Source organism: Ipomoea nil, unplaced genomic scaffold (genome assembly GCF_001879475.1).
Source record: "Ipomoea nil cultivar Tokyo-kokei standard unplaced genomic scaffold, Asagao_1.1 scaffold2826, whole genome shotgun sequence".
In the NCBI taxonomy this organism is placed as follows: domain Eukaryota; kingdom Viridiplantae; phylum Streptophyta; class Magnoliopsida; order Solanales; family Convolvulaceae; genus Ipomoea; species Ipomoea nil.
In genome coordinates, this window is record NW_017619254.1 from 498,848 (window position 1) to 521,931 (window position 23,084).

Below are 23,084 nucleotides of genomic sequence, written 5' to 3' on the forward strand. Positions count from 1 at the left end.
ATTCTCACCTAATTGGACCTCCAATGCAACTCAAACCCCCCAGCACAAAAAGCATATAAATTTTTTTTATTATTATTTATAAATAATTCAACCTTTTGAGTTTAAGGTAATGAAAAGATGTAAACTTACTATGGAGTAGACAAGATTTCATATTAATAAAATCATGTATGACCGACCAACTCCAACCAACTTGGTCAAACTGTTGACTTGATAATCACAAGATTATAAGTTCAACTCGAGCGAGCATTCTTAGTTTGAAGTTTGAACTGGTCAATTATGGACAATTTATATTGGTTTACCTTCTTGTGGTTCTTTTTTGGTTTGGTCAGCAATGGGGCAATCTAGGTTGGTTTCCTTTGTTGACTAAGGTTACAAGGTGAGGTTTGGTAAGTTATAGACAACTTAAGCTAGTTTACCTCAGTGTAATTCTTTGTGGGCTAGAGTTATGAATTTACCTAGTATATGCCCTCGGATAGTGATGACAGATTTCTCTAGTCACCAAAAATAAAAAATAAAAAAATCCATGTTTCAACTAATTGTCTGCATAATTGATGGTAGTTAGGTTCCCAGAGAACTGCTTGAACTTTTGTTATCTGTTTTGCACGTTATTAGTCAGATGCAATTATGGAGTTGACTGGACATAATTATCCCAAGATTCCCTAATGAATACAATCAAGAATTGGGATTTTCCAGAATAGTTTTCTTCCACTAACCCACCACTGTTCCCACAAGAATCAAAAAAAGGAAGTATGATTTTCATTACTGTGACATAAACAGTGCCATGGTGTGTTATTTCTCTATTCTGTAACAATTCTGTGAGTGATCAAATTAAATGGTATTATGGATTGAATTGATCCAAAAGCCAAGCAAAAGATGAATAAACAGAAAGAAACAAAGAGGATGGCTCTCACCCTTATTGAGACTCTATGTATCTATATCACAGCTTTTGTGATAATGCAGAAGAAGAATTGCAGAAGACACAACTATCTGCCACTATGTGCTGAATTACACTCCCTTCTTCAATCTCTAACCCCCTGCTCTGCTTGTTCCATAGATGCACCGCGAAGCTCTGGCAGCGAATCTGGGTGAGTTTAGCCAGCAGCCATTTGAGATGAGTCACATTTCTTGGCCCCTGAAACAGGTTTCCAATTCGGCTCCAGTCCACCGGATAAAACGCTTTTGGTGGCAGAACTGTGATGTTGTACCCTTGTCTTCCATTCACCCTTGCCACCACCCTTGAGACTAAGTATGGTCCATTGTGACCCCATTTGTTGCCATCGAATGTGAGGGCGAATTCTTGGATGAACTTGTAGACCAAAGGGTGAGCCTTGTCGAAAACCATCACAGCATTGTTCAGTCTGCTCCAGTTTCTGGTTTCAAGGTTCATTGTCTGAGCCCCAATGGCATTTCTCAGGTTCTCAAAGCTCTTTAGGACTATTACATCTGTGTCTAAGTAAATCCCACCGAATTTGTATAGTAAGCCAAGTCTGAGCAAATTTGAGAGGTTTTGGCCTATGGACACTTCCCCAGGGTCTATGGTTCCTCTCTTTAGCCTGTCAAACCAGGCATATGCGGCAGTGTTCTTGAACAGGTAGTTGAAATCTGGCGAAATTGCTGTGATTTTCAGTCCCATTTTCAAGAACGGGCTTAGGATTTTCATCCCCTCTCTTGAATCAACTGAGTTTGATGCTAAGATCAGACAGCCATGGGGGTGTGCTTTGAACAAGCTCTCAATGGCCATCATTTCCCTGCTGCTAAAAGACTCCACTGAGGATATCCAAGTCATGAAAAACCTCAACTTACATGAATTTCCATGGAAGAAATCCTTCACCCTTCTTGAGAACTGACTCAACTGCGCTTCGGACCCCATAATTCTGATCAGAGATTTGTTCTTCCGCCTCCTCCTCTGGCGAGCCCCCATGGAAGCATTCTTGAAAGCTACCAAGTTTCGATTTTTCCGCGAGATGTGGAAGTGGGTGTCTGGTTTCGCAACCGGGGCCTCCTCTTTCACGGCGAACATCAACGAAGACGACAGCTTTCTCGAAGAGGAAACCGACACCAGGCTTCTTGACTCTCCGGTGACATTCTCCGGCGAGAAGCTGGCCGGAACCGGCGGGGTCTTCGCCGGGAGAGGGAGACGGACGGAGAATATCGTGGCGCCGTTGCAAGTCAAGAGAAGAACCAAAACAAGAGAAAGAAAAGCACACAAAGACTTTCTAGTCAGCTGGGCTGAAAGGGGGGTGGTGGCTCCAGTGTAATTATTAACAGTCCCCATGGTTACTTCTGGAAGAAACTCCTGTCTGTAAAGCATTCATGGCTGACACTTGAAGAACATTCTAATGGCTTCTCCGGCTATGGCGGCAAGGAAATGACCATAAAAACAAAAGGACTTTTGAAGTTGTTTTTTAGTGTGCAATGGAATATTGGAAACCTTGAGGTTTGAGCCTTGCTTGTAATTTTCTGGGTTTTATAGTGTGGGGGGAGAAAATGCGCTAAACAGAGAGAGAAAGAGGGGAAAAACAAATGATGGATTGAAGCTTAAGTGCTTAAGTCGTGCTTTAATCTGGCCGGTGGATCATGCCCGGGGTGAGCTTCCAGACTTCCACTCTGCAGCAACGTAACTATTTTCTACTCCCTCATCCTGAAAATTAATTTGTAGGGTTAGACATTTACCCATTAATACAAAAATTTTATAAGTTATTAGAACTGTCAAAAAATCAGCTTAATTCGTCGAGTTAGACCTGTTTAATCCATATCTTAGATGGTTGGTTTGGAAAATTTTCAATCCCACTCGTATAACTCGTGTGGGGTGCAGCCCGTTTCTGGGCGAACCCGAAACGGGCCAATACATATGGTCAGGGGCAGGGCTGATCCATTTTGACAACTCTATACATACTATGTTGAATTGTTGATATAACATATATATTTTTATATAGTATTTCTAAGTCGTATTCGTATTTTGGAGTCTATGTGCAAATCATATCGTGCTAAGTACATGCAATCAAGCATATTATGAATGATTGTAACACATACTAATAAATGCAATGTACTTATTTTTATAAGTTTGAATGAATAAAGGTGAATAATGATAGTGAATGTCACTTCATTGTAACAATAGTAAATAAATGATCTCATTTAGTTACAATTTAGCTACATATTTTTCAAAATATACCGGATCGACTAAAATAAAAGAATAAAATCTTATGCATCATTACATATATCAGTGTTTTCAGATAATGGTGATAAATTTTCCTAGTTGCTAAAAAAAAAAAAAACCAAGCCTAAAACCTGAACCTAAACTTTTACCAAATGTAATCCATAGATTTCGAACATCATTTACTCCCCTGTAATGAATGAAACAAAGAGCTAAATAAAAGGGCACTGTAAGAAAACTCACCTGAAGAAATGATGAAATTAAGAATTGTAATCTCTACAAAAGTTGATCTATTATAAGATTGAGAACCCGCAGAAATGCTATACCATAAACAGTGTGATGATGAACCAATACTCTTCTCCCAGTTAACTTATTGATTTTGAAATGATTCGTTGTGGAGATGGATGAGAGAATTTTGATTTGCTAAGCATAATATGTAGTGGATCTGATGTTATAGATTGAAATTACATTAAAATCGGTTAATTGTCCTTAGAGTGAGGCAAACGTGGAAGTTTTAGTTACAATACTGGTCTAAATAACAGGGTTTTTCTAAGAGTTAATACCCAAAATCGTCCTCGACTATAGTGGTTTTTCTCAATTTCGTCCTAAACGACTTTGGTGACCTAATATCGTCCCAGACTTTTGTGTTTCGCTCAATTTAGTCATCCATTTGTTATTTCGTCAAATTGGTGTTAAATAAAGGGACAATTCAGTAATGTCAATATTGATCTCTCTTTACTTTCAACTTGTGAAGTGCGAAATTCCTCTTTCTTGTACGAATTACACCCATAATTACCCCCGGACCTGCAAATCAAATTTTATATTCGCAGTTTTAGGAGTAATTCTAGGAGTAATTCGTAAAAAAAATGGGATTTCGCAGTTCACATGTCTATGAGTAAAGAGATGCCAATATTAAAATGACTGAATTGTCTATTTATTTAACACCAAATGGACAGAATAACAAATTAGGGACTAAATTGAGCAAAAACACAAAAGTCTGGGACTAAATTGAGCGAAACACAAATGTCTGGGACGATATTAGGTCACCAAAGTCATTTAGGACAAAATTGAGAAAAACCACTATAGTCGAGGACGATTTTGGGTATTAACTCGTTTTTCTAAATGTAACTTTTATTTTAAAGTATAATTTTTCTTGACATTGAATAGTTTAAAATATTACTATATACTTGTTAGTGTATTCCACTTAATTTGCTGACCGTTGGGACGAAAGTTTAGTCTTCTGGCTATCGGGTGGAGGGATACCTTTGGACAACCAAAAAAAAATTACTACATACTTGTTTGTCAAAAGTAAATTTTAAATTTATAAATAAGGTATTATTCGAAAATAACATTTTAGTTATAAGTACCTGGATCTATGTTATGTCTATGGCATGAGATACTCATTTGATCATAATGTAGAATGCTCTACAGTTGGATGGGAAGGGTTTCCAACACCCTTAGACAACGATGTTCATGGATAGATCCTGTTGTCAATAAATCAATAATCCTATTATGTTCCTATATATATAGTATATACACAATGCTAATATCCCAATGTTTATACACCTCTACGTACAAAAATGATAACTAAACCGACTATTCCTCTCGGTTTCTCCCGCCATTCATTCATGCCACAACCCACTTGAATCAATTTCATTTTGAGTCTTTGAACCCTCTTTTCCCATGCCCCAATTGAAGATTTTAAGAATGCTCAAATATTTACTTCATCTACGCTGCACGAGCTAACATTGTAATAGGATTGTATTTTAAAATTTTTTCAAACTTTACAAATAAACCCAAATTAATCTTGTCATATTTCATAGATAACAACCATATTTTAATTTGTCATATTTGACAAACGAAACCAAGTTAATCTTATCATAAATATTTATCCCTCTAAATTAAAACGCAAGTTTACTTTAGAAACTACATATAAATGATATTAGAATTCCACCCAATCTACTGTTGAAATTTAAATATTATTTATTGTTGTATAAAGAATCTTTATTAGGCTGTAAAAGATTTATAAGAATTTTTTTTGTCTAGAGTTTGTAGATATAAGACTTTTTAATGACATAAACAATTGTTACGGAGTATTAATTTAACTAAACTCATATCCAAATTATTTGTGTATCCTTTGCAAATTGCAAGCTAGGTTTTGCTATCTTTATCCTTCAAATTAATAACTTATACATGCTAAGTTTGACTTCTAATTTGGAATAAAATGAGTTTTGATTCAAGAGGAATAAAATAGAATTTGATTAATTAAAAATTTTACTTAACATTGTATCATGTTGATGTAGTGTGTTGTCAATGACTACTTAATCAAAAGTAACTATTCGAAATTAGTTAATAACAACACACTATATCAGTATTTAATCAATCTAAGAAAATGCATGAGAAAAATAATAGGGCAAGTGTTACCAAAATATTAGTTATTTTCAACTCCTATTACTCCCTATGGACCGTATTATTATATTATATTATTCATTATTCATTTTGCAACCACTTACAGGCTGCAGCTATGACGGCGAAAGGAGTCGTATTTTTACATATCTTATCCAGATGTGTAGTGGGTAATATAAACCAAATGCATTGACTTTAAATTATTTATAAAAATAAATAAAATACAATTTTTTTTTTAAAGTACTACTTAGCTGCTCCTTCCCCTACATACATGTTCACTGGAGAAATATTTATTTGATTATTTTGGAAAATAGAAAAGAAAATTATTTACTAAACACTTCCCTAGTTTCCCTTAAATTAATAGTACAATCGTCATTAATTTTGTTGGTTTAATGAATTGGACATACCATCAAATCGGGTGATATTGGGTAAGGAGTACATAAGGCATGCTAGATTGACAGGGGATAGTTATGCTGCGCATCCGTATGCACCATGCATGGTGCATACATGCACCATGCATGGTGCATACGGATGCCAAAACAACGTCGTTTTATTAAAAAACGCGCGTCTTCCCTTTAAAAAAAATTCAGGTTCGATTTCCAGCAACAACATTATATTATTCATTCATTCTGGAATTTTAGTTCATAGATTATGGAATTATAGTTCATTGATTATGGAATTATAGTTCATCGATTATGGAATTGTAGTTCATCGATTCTGAAATTTTAGTTTATAGATTATGAAATTTTAGTTCATTCATTCTGAAATTTGTAGTTCATATATTAGATTATGGAATTATAGTTCATCGATTATGGAATTATAGTTTATCGATTATGGAATTATAATTCATCGATTATGGAATTTTAGTTCAGATGTTGTTGCTGGGAATCGAACCTGATTTTTTTTTTTAAAGGGAGACACGCGTTTTATTAAAACGACGTCGTTTTTGCATCCGTATGCACCATGCATGGTGCATACGGATGCACAACATAATTTGCCATTGACAGGACCGAAACCCTTATATAGTACAAATGGGCTACAAGTGTACTATGTGAACAAAAGAAACAACTCTGGCCCAAAAAGCCCAACTACTTTTCGGCAAATTATTGCCCACACAGTATGATGTGAACCATAATAAAAAGTATATTTTTAATATACTAAATATATATTATTTTTGTATTGAATGTACATTATACAATATAATGTACATTCAGTACAAAAATAATATGTATCCCCTGAATACGATGTGTACATTATTTTTGTACTGAATGTATATTATATTTGTATTTGTACTGAGTGTACATTATGTTCGTTTGTTAAACACTTTTTAGTGTTTGTTAACGTTCGCGAACGTGTTTGTCAACGTTCGCAAACACGGTCACGAACGTGTTCGTTAACGTTAACGTTAACAAACATGTTTGTTAACAAACACGTTCAGGAACATGTTGGTTTACGTTCATGAGCACATTCGTGAACCTTTAATAACCAAACACTTGCACATGTTCATGATCACAATTCGTTCGTGAATAATCTAAGTTCATGTTCATGAACATTATTAAACAAACACAAACGAGCTTGTTCACGATCTCTTAGCAAACGAGCATACAATTGTTCAAGCTCCGCTCTTTTATTAAGCGAGCTATAATTTTTGTTTGTTAATGATTTTTACTTTAACAAATGAACACAAGTAATTTGCGGAAAGGTCTGTTCCCTAACCCCTTAGCTCTATACCGCTACCAAACACGCCCTTAGCTCTCTTTCTAGGGAACAAATAAATCTACTCTCCCTTACCTAATTGGACCTCTCATTGGTCCAATCCACCTCTCGCTTTTATTATCTATTGGGCCACACCCATAGGTCTAATCAAATTTTATTAATTAATTACTCCGTACTTTTTTATGACTACTTAATTCATTACATTTTGCACATTCTCCCTACATCATAATGTCCCATTAAATGTAAAGTGCATCATTTTGCTAACATCATTTTTTTTTTTTTTTTGGATGAAAGGGACAAATTCGCGTCTACTATATAAAATTATGCACTGAATAAATTTTGTTCATAAGTAATAATTTATAAATTACATAAAAAAATTAAATCATACTAAAAATACTATGTCTGATGAGTTAAATCAATAGAGTATTAACTCACAAACATCACTTTCTTTTTAAACCATGAGTCCTTACATGTTTCCACCTTGGAATTGAATAAACTTCAAAATATGGCTAGCTTTATTATAGTTTAAAATAAATCACTCTCACTTTAAACCTAATAAAAAAAAACGTTTTCTGTCTTGCGATAGCCTAAGACAATGAAATTACACTAAAATTAATCAAATAAATGGACAAATTGTTCAAATTAAATAGAAAAATACTAGATGTATTCTGATATCTATGTTCTCATGCTCAAAATATTAATGTAGACACTTGTAATGGGTGACTAAAAAAATAATTTATTAGTGTTTGCGATATTTCAAAGCAAAATTTAAAGAGTAAAAATAAAAATACATGCATTTGAAATCAATTAAAAGGAAAATTGTAATTCATGCTCCTCACAAATATGTCAATTATCAATGTCATATATGAATTATTAGTGGTGTAAATATGGTTACAGATGTTTTTCATGTTTGAAGACCGCATTTTTTCCTCCATTTTTCTTTCTTCGTTTGTTCTCCTTCCACTGACGACAATGTTTTCTCCTTCTTCCTATTAGGGGAGGGTTAATATACGTCATTTTGAAAATTGATGAACAACATTTACACTACTAATAATTCAGGAGTAACATTGGTAATTGACATATTTGTGAGGGGTATAAATTACAATTTTCACTCAATTAAAGAACTAATACCATTTGGGGTCCTCTAACTCTCTAAGTATATGGTCTTGTCACGTTTAGTTTTAAACTTTCAAATTGATTATCCATGGTCATTCGACTTTCAAAATTTTATCATATGTGATCCAAATTAACTGTCTTTCAACTATTATATTTTAACATGTTGATCCTTCTCAGATGACCATGATGGGTTACATTTTGAAAGTTGAAGGACCATATGCACTAAACTTGAACCACAAATAGTATCAATTTGAAAATCGGATCATGGATAGTCAATTTGAAAACTTATGACTAAACGTAACAAAATTATTATACTCGGAGGACATTATATTCTATTAATTTTTATTCTCAATTAAATGTTATTGAGAAGAATTAAATGTGATTGAGTTCTTTAAGACAACGTTCAACTGTCCGTTTACAGTATTCATGGTTCAAATTACTAGAAGGCCCTGTAAATTTACGAGGAGTCAGTTACAAACAAAAAAATCTTTCGCAATCGTTTATAAGGTTCTGTCTACTTATCATCTCCGTTTTCATTAAGCGTAGACAGTTTCGAGACAAAGAAAGTGTAGAAAATGGATAAAATCAAGCATAATTTCATACAAGTTAATGGACTAAAAATCCATGTAGCGGAGATCGGAAGCGGGACGGATCGAGTGGTGTTGTTCTTGCACGGCTTCCCTGAGATATGGTACTCTTGGCGCTACCAGATGGTCGCCGTCGCCAATGCCGGATTCAGGGCCATTGCCCCCGATTACAGAGGATACGGGTTGTCCGATCTACCGCCCGAACCCGAGAAGGCCACCTTCTTCGACCTCTTCAGTGACCTTCCTGCACTCCTTGATGCCCTCTCCATTTCTAGGGTAAATGACATTAGTCCTTCGCAGCCCTAATCAACAATTGTTGTTTTCTTCAATGACATGCAATTGCAGAAACGTTAGGTTTTGCTGAATCCTGAACAGGTATATGTTGTGGCGAAAGATTTTAGCGTCAGGATTGCGCATTTATTTGCCATTCTGCACCCGAAGAGACTCGCAGGGATAATCACATTTGGCATTCCGGTCGTCCCTTTAAACCGCCCGAGACTGGCTGAGCCGCTTCCTGGAGGCGTTTATACATCCAGATGGATGGTAAACTAAACAATATCCACCCTTCATGCATTTTCTCGTATTAGCTAATGCCTAATTTCCAACTTTCACTTAGGAACCTGGAAGACTAGAGGCCGATTTTGCTCGATTTGATGTTAAGACAGTACTGCGCAAGATATACATTCTGTTTTCTAAAACTGAAATTCCTACAGCTGCCGATGACCAGGAGGTCCTGGATTTGGTGGACTCCTCTGCCCCTTTACCTTCTTGGTTCACAGAGGAAGATCTTCAAAACTATACTGCTCTCTATGAGAAATCTGGGTTCCGCACTGCAGCCCAGGTTCCCTATAGGTATCAAGTTAACTTGCCTTTTCCTTGCAGCTACTACCGACTGTGTGCATTGGATAAACTTCGTCTTGAGCCTCTAACAACAAAAGTTGCTTATTTTGTGCCCCTAACAGTATAAGTTGCCCATAGCTAATCCCTAATAGCACAAGTTGTTCTTAGTTTATCCTAATAGCATAGATTGGCAGTAGCTGATCATAACAGCATAAATTGATCATAGTGATCCCAAACTACATAGGTTGTCCATAACTGGTCCTTAACGACAAAGGTTGGTCATAGTTGATCCCTAACAACTTGAGTTGCCCATAACTGATCCCTAACAATGTAGGTATCCCATAACTGATCTCTATCAATATAGGTTGCCCATAATTGAGCCCTAACAACATAGGTCGCCCATAACTGAGCCCTAATAACATAGGTTGCCCATCAGTGAACCCTAACAACATAGGTTGCTCATAGTTGATCAGATTAAACCAAGAAGGCCTATGCCTTGTGACCCTAACAACATTGGTTGCCTATAGTTGATCCTAAAAGCATAGGTTGCCCATAACTGATCGACTTAAATAAAAAAGGCCAATAGGCTGCTTCCACTGACGGACTTGGTCATAGGTTGCCCCTAACTAATCCCTAACAACATAGGTTGCTCATAGTTGATTCTTAACAGCATAGGTTGCTCATAGTTGATCAGATTAAACCAAGAAGGCCTATGCCTTGTGACTTAACAACATAGGTGCCTATAGTTGATCCCTAGACACATAGGTTGCCCATAACTGATCGACTTAAATAAAAAGGCCAATAGGCTGCTTCTACTGACCAACTTGTTTGGGGTTGCATGATGAAATCACATGTTAATCCCAGAAATGCATGCTCTTCTCTATGCTCATCCTTGATTACTAAGATCTGCAGATTTTCGTTGTTTGCAGGTCGTTGAACGAAAAACTCCCAGTAACAAATCAAGAGGTTGATGCTCCAGCATTGTTCATCATGTGTGGGAAGGATTTCTCACTCAAATTTCCAGGAATCGGAGACTATGTCAGGAGTGGACAGGCTAAAAACATTGTACCCAACATGGAGACTGCACACTTGCCAGAAGGTTCCCATTTTGCTGAAGAACAGTTTCCAGAAGAAACCAACCAACTAATTATCAATTTCCTCAAGAGACATGCTTAATCTTGTTTAAAACATCAGCATTCGAAACCAATGTGAATTGCTTGAATATGTTGTCACCTGAGTTTGTAGTACTCAACACTGAGCCCAAGTTCTAAGATCTATTCAATAAAAGCTTTGAAGAAAAAATATTTCCTATCTGAAGCCCACCTCTACTAGATTTGGCTAATCTGCATAGAGAAGCTTCAGCTTAGACTGATAGTTCTATGTTTATTTTTAAACAAAAAGAAATTGTTGGTTTTACTATCTGAGCAATCGACGACATATTAACACGATCATTCGAAAACAACTTGTAGAAAAGAACAGTAAAGCTTTGTATATTGTTTTTGACTAAAAAGGATTTTGAACCTTGTATACTTAAAATACAAGGTTCAAAATCCTACTCATCCTCTCTTAATTTGAGGAGGAACCTAATTAGGGTAGATCGTAGGGTTTAAATCCTTTTATTTATGCTCAAATAGAGATTATAATTTGAAAAGCACGAAACTACCATTAATTTTTTTGAAAAGAAACAGCAAAATATATTAAGCATCAAAGTTCAAAACAGGAACAAGAGAAGGAAACGGGACTAAAGAGCAGTCCACACGGTCAGTCTTAGACAAGGCATCCCTAGTTAAGAAATGGGCGACCTTGTTCGCGGACCGTTTAACAAACAAAAAGCTGAGATTAGCAAAATCCCTAGCTAGTTTCCTAATATCATTAATAATAGTATCAAAAGAGGACATAAGGTCTGAATGATAAACAGCATTAGCCACCTTTAAAGAGTCTGTCTCCACTTGAATGAAGTCTTCACTGCATTCTTTCATCCATTTCAAAGCTTCGCGCACCCCCAAAGCCTCTGCCTCATCTGGTCTAAATACACCTAGCCATGGGATCTATCTAGCAGCAACGAAACTACCATTAATAGTTTTATATTTTGGCATGTCTTAAATGAAGGGGTGACTGGTGTGATGAATTTTGGCACTAAAACAATAGTTGTGGATGAAAATTGGTACTAAAACAATAGTCGTGAATGAAAATAAGTAAAAATTAAACATGTAGACCAAAAGTATCATTTTGTTAATACTCGTGGAACTAAAATTGGTATTTGCCCAAATAATAATATTACAGTTGCTTTACTTGTTACATATGTTAACGTGACATGTTTGTATTCTTAACCATGATTAGAGACTTTTTGGACACTTTTAATATAATGAAGCTTGTATTACGTGGGCCAAACCGGCCTACACATAAGTCTCCAACCACCATTGTTGTTTATTGAAACTTGAAAGCAGATTTTAAGACGAATCAATTCTGATTGATCGGTTCGAACGGCACAACACGACAAATCATCTTCACTACCAACAATCCTATTGGCTACTACTGAGTATGAGACTTGTCGCCCGCCTCTTCACAGACCACACACTAACGCGTTCTGAACTCTCTATCGACCTGTTTCAGACAAGAGATAGAAAGAAAGAAAGAAAGAAATGGATGAAATTGAGCACAAGTTCATAGAGGTGAACGGGCTAAAGATCCACGTAGCTGAGATTGGGAGTGGGTCGGGTCCAGTTGTGCTGTTCTTACATGGCTTCCCTGAGATTTGGTACTCCTGGCGCTTCCAGATGCTGGCGGTGGCCAAAGCCGGTTACAGAGCCATTGCCGTCGATTACAGAGGGTATGGGTTATCGGATCAACCACCCCAACCTGAGAAGACCACCTTTCTTGAAATTGTCAATGACATTGCTGCTCTGCTGGATACTCTTAGTATCCCAAAGGTCCGATCTTTTTTAACCCATTTCTTCCCTATCTCCCTCCAACAAAATTATTTCCATTCTGCTAGTGTTTATCTCTGAAATTTATGCAGGAAAAGGTAATTAGCTCTTGGGCATATATATATACATATATATATATATATATGTGTGTGTGTGTGTGTGTGTGTGTGTGTGTGTGTGTGATGGTTGGTGACTGAACAAAATGAATCCTTAGCACTTATGAACTTGGTATATTTTGGGATGCAATGTTAGGAGTGAAGAAATTTAATTGAGTAGATCTGTATCATCCCTGTGTGGCTGTTTACCTTGTCTCATATGCAGGTTTTTCTGGTTGGGAAAGATTTTGGGTCGCCTGTTCTGACCTTTTTATGCCTTCTCCATGAGGAGAGGGTAGCTGGGTGTGTTACATTGGATGTGCCATTCATGATTGCTCGTGCTTCTACATATACTGAAAAGCTGCCTGAAGGTTTCTATATTTCAAGATGGAGGGTATGTATGCCGTTTCTTTCTCTTTATCATTCTGGCAGCTTCTGAGATTTGTTTTCAGGAGCCTGGGCGAGCTGAAGCTGACTTTGGTCGTCTCGATGCCAAAACTGTTGTGAAGAACATCTACATCCTTTTCTCCAGAAGTGAGATACCAATTGCTAATGAAAAGCAGGAGATCATGGACATGGTGGAGCCTTCCACTCCCCTACCCCCTTGGTTCACCGAAGAAGACCTGGAAGCCTATGGAGCTCTGTATGAGAAATCTGGATTCCGAACTGCATTGAAGGTTCCTTACAGGTAATGAGGCACATACACATACTTGCACGAAAGAGGGAAACTATTAGTGAGCATATGATCATTCATTTTCTTGGAGTTGGAAAATTGAGTTTCAACCTGGTCATGAGTTAGACTAACTAATTGATTAGATTCAGTCTTTCTAGTGTAGTTTGGCTTATGTGCATTATAGCCCAGTTGCAGGAGCATCAATGAAGCGTTGTTGTTCTCCTTTGTTGTAGGTCGCTTGGGGATGAACATATTGAGCTACCAGCTGAGCCAAGAATCAAAGTCCCTGCATTGTTCATTGCAGGTGAGAAGGATTATGTGCTGAAATTCCCAGGAATGGAAGAGTACATAAGCAGTGGGATGCTGAAAGCTTTTGTGCCTAATGTGGAGATAGTGTATATACCTGAAGGAAGCCATTTTCTTCAGGAGCAATTGCCTGAAGAGGTGAATAAGCTGATCCTCAACTTTCTTGATGCCCACCGGGGTTAATCATGAAGGGATGTGACAGAGTCATTTTAGAGGTTTGGCCATGGATGACTAAACCTTCTAAATTCAAATAAATTGAATACTGGGTTCAAAGTTCTAATGAATTATCATACTTCTGCAATTAGCTTCATTGAAGTTGTGGGCTGCACTGTCATGTATGGTAAAAACACCTAAATGAAAGGCTCTATGTTTTCCAGATTCATGATTCTATTCTTGTTCTGCAGTGTGAGTTATTGTACTATCATTGGGGATATAAATAGTTTGAGGTGGCATCCTCCAAAATCAATTGAAGAAGTTTTTTATTTTTTATTTTTTTCTTCTTCTTCAATTGTATTATACTAAATATGTTATTATTATTATTATTATTATTTATTTATTTATTTTTCCTCTCAAAAAAAATGCTTTTTTTTGTTGAAAATTACTAAATATGTTTATTTACAGGAAAAATCCCAAGAAAATAATAAAAATTGTAATACAATTTCTAATTAATTATAACATGTCATGTCTAAAGAGAGTAAAAACTGAAATAAAATCAACACTCCAGCAGCAGGGTGATGGTTGACTCTCATCAACATCTTTGGAATTAGGACTCCCCAAAGTAGAGTTTGGACCCATTAACTCTCTAAGTTGAAAAAAGTGTGGAGATAGATTGTCCGACCTCAGGCAAAGGAATTGATTGAGAGGCTGTTTGGAAACTCATTTTATTTTGGGTGTATTCAGGAGGTTTTCACCATCTGACACAGACTAATCTCTTACTGAATTATAGGCACATCGTCGAACATAGATTAATCTCTCGCTAAATTGTAGGCATATTTTTTGAATGAGACAACTGTCCTCGAGATGTAAGGCTGTTCCAATGATCGAATCTTAATCTTTGATTAAGAATTGGGCCACTCATGATTTAACTACATCTACTCTTATACAAGAGTTTTGAAAGCTTAGAATTAGTGTTTCAGCTCGCGACGCACAAAACGCGACAACACAAAACGACAACAGCATCTTCCATACTGATACTCATACTGATACTGTGTAAGATTATTCTTGCACTCTTCACAAACGACACACCACAGACTGAAAACTCTCCCTCTCTTTCAGGCAAGAAATGGATCAAATAGAGCACAAGTCCATAGTGGTCAACGGGCTAAAGATCCACGTAGCAGAGGCTGGAAGTGGGTCGGGTCCAGTTGTGCTGTTCTTACATGGCTTCCCTGAGATTTGGTACTCCTGGCGCTACCAGATGGTTGCGGTGGCCAAAGCCGGTTACAGAGCCATTTCGCTGGATTACAGAGGATATGGTTTGTCGGATCACCCACCACAACCCGACAAGACCACCTTCCTTCATCTTGTCAATGACCTCGCTGCACTTCTGGACACTCTTAGCATCCCAAAGGTCTAGTCTTTTTTAACCCATTTGATTTCATCCCTATCTTCCTCCAACAATTTATTTCCATTCTGCTACTGTTTATCTGTGACATTTATGCAGAAAAAAGAAGGTTAGTAGGGGACTTAGAAGAACTTAATTATGTGAATTTGTAATCTAACAAAATGATGATAACATGTGTGTGTAGGTTTTTGTGGTGGGGACAGATTTTGGATCTTTTGTTGTGACTATGTTTTGCCTTCTCCATGAGGAGAGGGTGGTTGGGTGTGTTACATTGGATGTGCCATTCATGCTTCCTAGTCCTTTTACATCTGCTGAAAAGCTGCCTGAAGGTTTCTATATAGCAAGATGGAGGGTATGTCTGATCTGCTGTGTTTTTTTTTTTTTTTAAATCATGCTGGCAATGAAGAATTGAAGATCATATCTATAAGCACGTACTTGACTGTGTTTCTGAGATTTGTTTTCAGGAGCCTGGACGAGCTGAAGCTGACTTTGGGCGTCTCGATGCCAAAACTGTTGTGAAGAACATCTACATCCTCTTCTCCAGAAGTGAAATACCAATTGCTAATGAAAAGCAGGAGATCATGGACATTGTGGAGCCTTCCACTCCTCTACCGCCTTGGTTCACTGAAGAAGACCTGGCAGCCTATGGAGCTCTGTATGAGAAATCTGGATTCCGGACTGCATTGCAGGTTCCATACAGGTAATGCACAAAAGACTGGAAGTGATGAATGCTGTAAGAGTTGCAGCATCAATGGCTAATTAGCCCTAACCGGCAAGTTTGCCCATAGTTGATCGGCTTATGAAGGCTAATAGGCCGCTCCAGCTGGCAGTTAAACTTGTAACTTTTTTGTTATCAAATTAACAATCTGACCAACTTGGCTGGTGTTGCCCCTAATCATATATATATATGTTGTTCTCCTTTGTTGTAGGTCGCTTGGGGATGAACATATTGAGCTGCCAGCTGAGGCAAGAATCAAAGCCCCTGCATTGTTCATATCAGGCAAGAAGGATTATGTGATGAAATTCCCAGGAATGGAAGAGCACGTAACCAATGGGATGCTGAAAGCTTTGGTGCCCAATGTGGAGATAGTGTATATACCTGAAGGAAGCCATTTTCTTCATGAGCAATTTCCTGAAGAAGTGAATCAGCTGATCCTCAACTTTCTTGATACTCACCGTTAATCATGAAGCCATTTTAGAGGTTTGGCCTTGGATCTGTCTGTATCTTCTAAACTCAAAAAAATTGGCCACTGTATCCAATGTTAAGTACTTAATAACTTCTGTTAAATATGAATATGCTCCTGTAATTAGCTTCATATAAGTTCTGGGCACCACTGTCATGTATTCTATGATAGTAAGAAAACCTAAATGAAAGGCTCTGTGTGTTCCATATTGGTGTGTTTATTGACTGGAAAAATTATTTATTTTGAAAGTATGAAATTATGATTCAATAAAGAATATATAATAAAAACTGGATAATTTGGATAAACAGAGCTTGAAAATGTGTTTTTATCATTTTTTAAAATTCACATTTTCTGCAAAAGTGATAGAGATCTAACTATTCATATTGAATACGTAACACGCTTTGCTCCTTAATTATGATTCAACTTGAGGATGTGATGCAATATGATTCTATGAGCACTATGCTTTGATTGCTTTCCCATGAAGAAAAAATATTATTTTAATGGAAGCTTAGTGTCTTCTTCGTCATTCATGTTCAAAAGCGTATATAAATACTCAGGGAATTACAAACACGTATTTAGAGACATTAGAGAGAGAGAGAGAGAGAATGGCTTCAGTCGATGTATTTACCATGGATGAGCACGTCAGAACGGCTCATCCGCCGTTTGATGACAGCGGTTACGGCGGATACGCGCCACCGTTCCAATCAGCGGGGGAATTTCCGGGAGAGTACGATGAAGTGGCAGTTGAGCACTTTCCTCAATCCGTCCACAGCCCCAATCCCTATGGATTCGGGTCGGATCCGCACCCATCTTTCGGATCCTCTACCGTTCCGGTTTCAAACGGCAATGGAAATCCATATGATCTCGGAGAAGATTCCGCCGGAATATTCATCTCTGATGGCCCGGTGCTTCCTCCTCCGAATGAAATGCATGAAGCGGGCTTTGCCCTGCGTGAATGGCGAAGGTGAATCTCCATTTTCTTAGCTCTAAAGAGCTATTCCGTCGCCTCAAAATTCTGATTCTTCTTACAAGCTTCAGTAAAATGTCAGTATTTCTTAGTTTTTGAACTGATCGGAAACTTTTTTTACTAGACTAATCTCTTGTTCCAGTACATAAATAGATCTACAGAGGAACACATATAATATCACATCTTTAACGAGATTACATATTTACCATGAATCTATTATATTGTTTCTATAATCGGTTCCTTCAATTCAGTACATGATGATTTCTCAATTCTCAATACTTACAACTAAGTAGTGTATACGTTTATAGCATTTGATCTTGGTATAAAATTGAGAGTAATAATGGTCAAAGCAGTTTGATTTAAAGATCCAAAACTTTAATTTGTGGTCCGACTTGAGCTTTTCAAGTAGGGGAATCATCACAGTTTGCAGACTTGCAGTTTGTTGATGAAAATCATGAAATGATGAACTTGAATGTGGAACTTTTGGTGCAGGCAAAATGCAATTCGGCTTGAAGAGAAGGAAAAGAAAGAAAAGGAAACCAGAAACCAGATTATTGAAGAAGGGGAAGAGTATAAGGAATCTTTCTATGAGAAAAGAAAGCTCAATATTGAGACTAATAAGACAAATAACAAGGAGAAGGAGAAGGTGAAGCAGCTTTTAATTTGTTGCAGAAGCTATTACAAAGTATTGTTTCTCATGATCTTAACTAATCAGTAGACATGTTTTTCGTGTTCTATTGTCTTGAGAGCAGTCATACCTGGGGAATCAAGAGAAGTTCCATAAAGAAGCTGATAAACAGTATTGGAAGGCCATAGCTGAACTGATTCCTAACGAGGTGCCCAATATCGAGCAGAAGGGGAGAAAGAAGGATGAAGAGAAGAAGCCATCTGTTTCGGTGATCCAAGGGCCGAAACCAGGAAAACCTACTGAGCTTTCAAGGATGCGCCAAATACTGGTGAAGCTTAAGCATAACCCGCCCCCTCACATGCTCGCTTTGGCTAAGGATTCTAAAGATTCAGCTCCCACATTAGAAGATCCTGCAACCATTGCCATTGATCAACCTTCAAGCTAAGCATCTACTTATCCATTTGATTGGTACTTCATTAATCAATGTCCTCATGCCACATCTTTTCTGAATTTTGTAGCACTTTGGGTTTCAACTTTCAATGATTGGTATTGGTCTCATTCTACGATTCTATTGATTATAGGTCATTACTAGCTGCATTCTCTCATTCAGATCGCAAAGGTTGTCTTTTACTATTCATATTTATTTGTTTGTGGAATTGAGGTTCATCTTACAATTCTACTAGCTTCAACTGTCTCAATATGCAATTGATTGTATTATTCCATTGACCTAATACATTTCCAATATATATATATATATATATATATATATATATATATATATATATATATATATATATATAGGGTTGAGTTCAAATGAGGACAACAATATATAGAGGACTATGAAGACAAATAATGGGCACACAACAACTTAATACCAAGCACACAACTTAATACATAATGGCACAGAAAAATAAATGTAAACATCGGGTTTCGAACCCAGGTTCTATAAATCAATAAATCTAGCACGCGACATACAAACTGTGGCACACAACTACATTCGGCCATGCACACAACATACCGGCTAATGGCACACACTACATCTGTCCTCACAGTCCTCTATAATATACTTGTTCTCATTTGAAAACACACACACACACACACACACACACACACACACACACACACACACACACACACACACACACACACACACACACACATATATATATATATATATATATATATATATATATATATATATATATATATATATAGGGTTGAGTTCAAATGAGGACAACAATATATAGAGGACTATGAAGACAAATAATGGGCACACAACAACTTAATACCAAGCACACAACTTAATACATAATGGCACAGAAAAATAAATGTAAACATCGGGTTTCGAACCCAGGTTCTATAAATCAATAAATCTAGCACGCGACATACAAACTGTGGCACACAACTACATTCGGCCATGCACACAACATACCGGCTAATGGCACACACTACATCTGTCCTCACAGTCCTCTATAATATACTTGTTCTCATTTGAAAACACACACACACACACACACACACACACACACACACACACACACACACACACACACACACACACACACACACACACACATATATATATATATATATATATATATATATATATATATATATATTCATGCCATATGGTATTTTCATTGAGAATAATTCGAATTCATTCATGTCACGTTTTGACTTTGAATTTAGTTTCGTTGGCTATCCTTATCTATCACTGAAATGCTCTCTATCATTTTTAAAAGTGAGTCCTATATCCACATCATCAAATTTACAATTCTTCCACTATTTTCTTTACATTCTCAACACTTTCTCAATTTCAAAAGTGGCCCTACTTCTATGCAACGACCTTTTCTGTATTTGCAAACTTACAATACACCTAAGTAAACAAGTATTTTAAAAAATTCACCTTATTTATCCACGTCACTTCATAATGGGCCAGCCTTAACTATTTTAAGAGCAACCTCAATAGTAGTAAATTTGGTGTGATTTTTGTAAGTACAACTAGGAAAGAGAAAGAAGAGAGAAGAGTTAAAAAATAAATAAATAAAAAATAAAAAATAAAAAAAAAGGTAAAGATTAACAAGCCCAGAATGCATGCGACTGGGCGCGAGATTTGCACCAAACGCGAGAGTAATGCAGTAACTTTACCTTCCTTTCTCTCTTCTGAGCCTACAAAAAATTATAATTTGCAGGAGAAAAAACATCCTAAAATTTCCCTCCCATTTGGGTTGCTCTAAGCAGCTGATTTATGTACGACTAATTTTGAGATGCAATCAACAGGCATCTGCGATTCCGTTGCTGTCGGAATGTCGGATGGATTTTTGCTGTTTCCACAGAGAATATTCATTATTCAGGCAATAACAATGGGCTTCAACCATGTAATGGGTCACGGGCTTCAGCCTTGGCCCATTGTTTTTCAGTACAAATATTCTCACAATTCTCAATTTGTGGAAAGCTTGATTCCAAAATGATCATTTGATGAAAAATGGACAAAATTATTAGGTCTCTTCGTTGAACCGACCAATGCCTAACAGTCTGTTACTCTGCTAGGGATAAATAGACTAATTTTGTAATTATTGTTTAAAATAAATATATTATATTTTATAAAGTTTTATATAATGTTTAAATAAACCATGTTATCAAGTTTTAGTCTACCAAATAAGCAAGAATATATAAAAACAGGGAAGATGTGAATGTGTGGACAACTAGATGAGACGTGGCAGGCGTGACGGCTACAGCCTCACCCTTCGCAGGTACTAGTTTATGTCGTCTTGTGAATAAAGCGTACGGAGAAGGTTTGGTTTGGTACCCACAAATATCTCAATTTCTCAGATCCTAAAATCTTGATTTATGATTTAAACCTAAATCTCAATCCTAAAAATGTCTTAGTCTATACGGATCAATTAAATTTTTAATGTTGACATACTTTTTTAAACTCACAAAATAAAAGTAATCATCATTGTTTCAATAAATTGATAAAGTATTTATTATGAATAAATACTGCATTATAACAGAGTAGTAGTACTTAACAAAAATATTAAAACACATCTTGTAGTGTGACTCATTGAGTGTGGAGATGAGGAAGTGATGGGGAGGTATTCAAGTGGTTGTTATGCATTAATGGTGCATTTATGGCCAAGATTCTAGGGGGTTCGCTTTCCTTATATATCTTATTCATTTTTCTAAAGTAAACACTTAATTGTACTAATTTTGGTAGGAAATCAATATGTAGTCAGGAGTTATTAGCCGGTTTTCCTTATTTGGTCGAGCGCTTGCGTATTTTGATTTCAAAGACAATAAAAGATATAAATCACAGTGACTCAATGATTCAACGAACAGGGCCAAATGTCGGTGTAAACAAGGAATCTGTCCACTTTGTACATAATTTCACACTGTCGCCGTCGAGATTTGAACATTGGTCTCTTCTCCCAAATATTACCCACTGAACCATTAAGCTAAGCCTGTGCGGGGCATATACTATTATTTCTCTTTACATTATTAGGTGTCAAATTGGTAGTGTTGACCAGCCATCGATCACTCAAAGATCGAGAAATCAACATCACCCACTCAACCATTGCTTACTGATTATTATATAATGACTAGTAATTCACCCGCGCGATACACAGAAAAAATTATGTTATTATAAATATAAATAAATAATAGAAAAATTAAAATATTTTAAATTATTTAATATAATAATATTTTTGAGCTTCCATTGGTCAAGTATTTATTATTTTTATAGAATACAAAATTACAATTAAAATTAAAATTATAATTTTGTATGGTTAATATAATCTCTAATTATGTGCATATTCAAATAAATTTATAGAGAGAATTTACATAATTACATTGATTTATTCTTAATTGTACTTCATCCATATTATAATTTTCACAATACGAATAATAACTAAGATAATTACATTTGGAAAGCTAATTTCAAATTTTGTAGGTGTAAATTTAAACTCTAATTGAACACATTTTTTATATGATTATATAATATATAGCTATTTTATTTTTCAAAAGTATATTTTTTATATGATTATATAATATATAGCTATTTTATTTTTTAAATGTTGTGTTTTTTTTTTTTTTTTTTTTTTTTTTATAATAAAAGATGTTGTTGCATTAATTGTAACATTAAATATTTTCCAAACCATATGGCTTTATTATATAAAGGATTTTATATATGTTTGTATTCTATGTAATAATTTAGAGTTAATTCCATTAAAGGTCCATTGTCTTTGGTGGTGATTTCAATTTTAGTCTCAGATTATTGTTTTTGCCATTTAACATATCATACTATTGTTTTGGACACTTTTAATCCTTTAGAAAAAAAAATTAGCAAGTCCCTATTTTTAGTAAGGGCATTTTAGTCCCTTCATATTTTGTTTTTAATTTTACCGATTTTATTGATTTGTCGTAAACAAACCGGTTCTTCTAATCTTTAGAATTCCATCGGGCAATGAATTAATGATGCTCCTCCACCTTTTTCTGCATGTCTTCTTTCTGAATCAATGAATTAACCCTTTGTTCTAAAAAAAATCGATGAAAACCGGTAAAATTAAAAATAAAATATGAAGGGACTAAAATGCCTTTACTAAAAATAGGATCTTACAGAATTTTTTTTCGAAAGGACTAAAAGTGTCCAAAAAACAATAGTCTGGAATGTTAAATGACAAAAACGATAGTCTGGGATTAAAATTGGAATTGCCACCAAAGACAAGAGACCTTTGATGGAATTAACTCTAATAGTTTATATTATTGTTAAAACAAAAAATATAATTTAACTATATACATGACATCATTATGTATAATATTGTAAAAATAAATGAAAAAAATACATGGTTGATACAATTTTTCTTCAACAAAATGCCATGTAGATAACTATATATATATGGGATGGTTTACAAGGAACTTTTTA

At 35.9% G+C, this 23,084-nt stretch overlaps 4 protein-coding genes across 6 annotated transcripts; 3 read left to right on the forward strand and 1 right to left on the reverse strand.

Annotated features, from left to right (window-relative positions):
- Positions 1–763: 763 nt before the first annotated feature.
- On the reverse strand, positions 764–2,849 carry LOC109159071 (uncharacterized protein At4g19900). Its single transcript, XM_019307076.1, has one exon. It carries the CDS (start codon positions 2,309–2,311, stop codon positions 938–940), a length of 1,374 nt encoding a protein of 457 aa, XP_019162621.1. The 5' UTR covers positions 2,312–2,849; the 3' UTR covers positions 764–937.
- A 6,031-nt stretch (positions 2,850–8,880) lies between these two features.
- LOC109158704 (bifunctional epoxide hydrolase 2-like) lies at positions 8,881–11,136 on the forward strand. Its single transcript, XM_019306602.1, has 4 exons — positions 8,881–9,255; positions 9,355–9,522; positions 9,596–9,831; positions 10,749–11,136. Exons 1-4 carry the CDS (start codon positions 8,968–8,970, stop codon positions 10,993–10,995), a joined length of 939 nt encoding a protein of 312 aa, XP_019162147.1. The 5' UTR covers positions 8,881–8,967; the 3' UTR covers positions 10,996–11,136.
- Positions 11,137–12,267: 1,131 nt separating this feature from the next.
- On the forward strand, positions 12,268–16,778 carry LOC109159182 (bifunctional epoxide hydrolase 2-like). 3 transcript variants are annotated; one of them, XM_019307247.1, is made up of 4 exons: positions 12,268–12,749; positions 15,569–15,736; positions 15,849–16,084; positions 16,314–16,778. In XM_019307247.1, exons 1-4 carry the CDS (start codon positions 12,462–12,464, stop codon positions 16,564–16,566), a joined length of 945 nt encoding a protein of 314 aa, XP_019162792.1. In that variant the 5' UTR covers positions 12,268–12,461; the 3' UTR covers positions 16,567–16,778. The 3 variants fall into 3 exon arrangements, with proteins under 3 accessions (XP_019162792.1, XP_019162789.1, XP_019162790.1); XM_019307244.1 differs by lacking the exons at positions 15,569–15,736; positions 15,849–16,084; positions 16,314–16,778 and adding exons at positions 13,068–13,235; positions 13,294–13,529; positions 13,748–14,219 and having other exon boundaries at positions 12,278–12,749; XM_019307245.1 differs by lacking the exon at positions 12,268–12,749 and adding an exon at positions 14,964–15,390.
- Positions 16,779–17,020: 242 nt separating this feature from the next.
- LOC109159183 (clathrin light chain 1-like) lies at positions 17,021–18,894 on the forward strand. The gene is made up of 3 exons (XM_019307248.1): positions 17,021–17,532; positions 18,028–18,181; positions 18,288–18,894. The coding sequence occupies exons 1-3, from the start codon at positions 17,174–17,176 to the stop codon at positions 18,606–18,608; spliced, it is 834 nt and encodes a 277-aa protein (XP_019162793.1). The 5' UTR covers positions 17,021–17,173; the 3' UTR covers positions 18,609–18,894.
- The last annotated feature ends 4,190 nt before the right edge of the window (positions 18,895–23,084 follow it).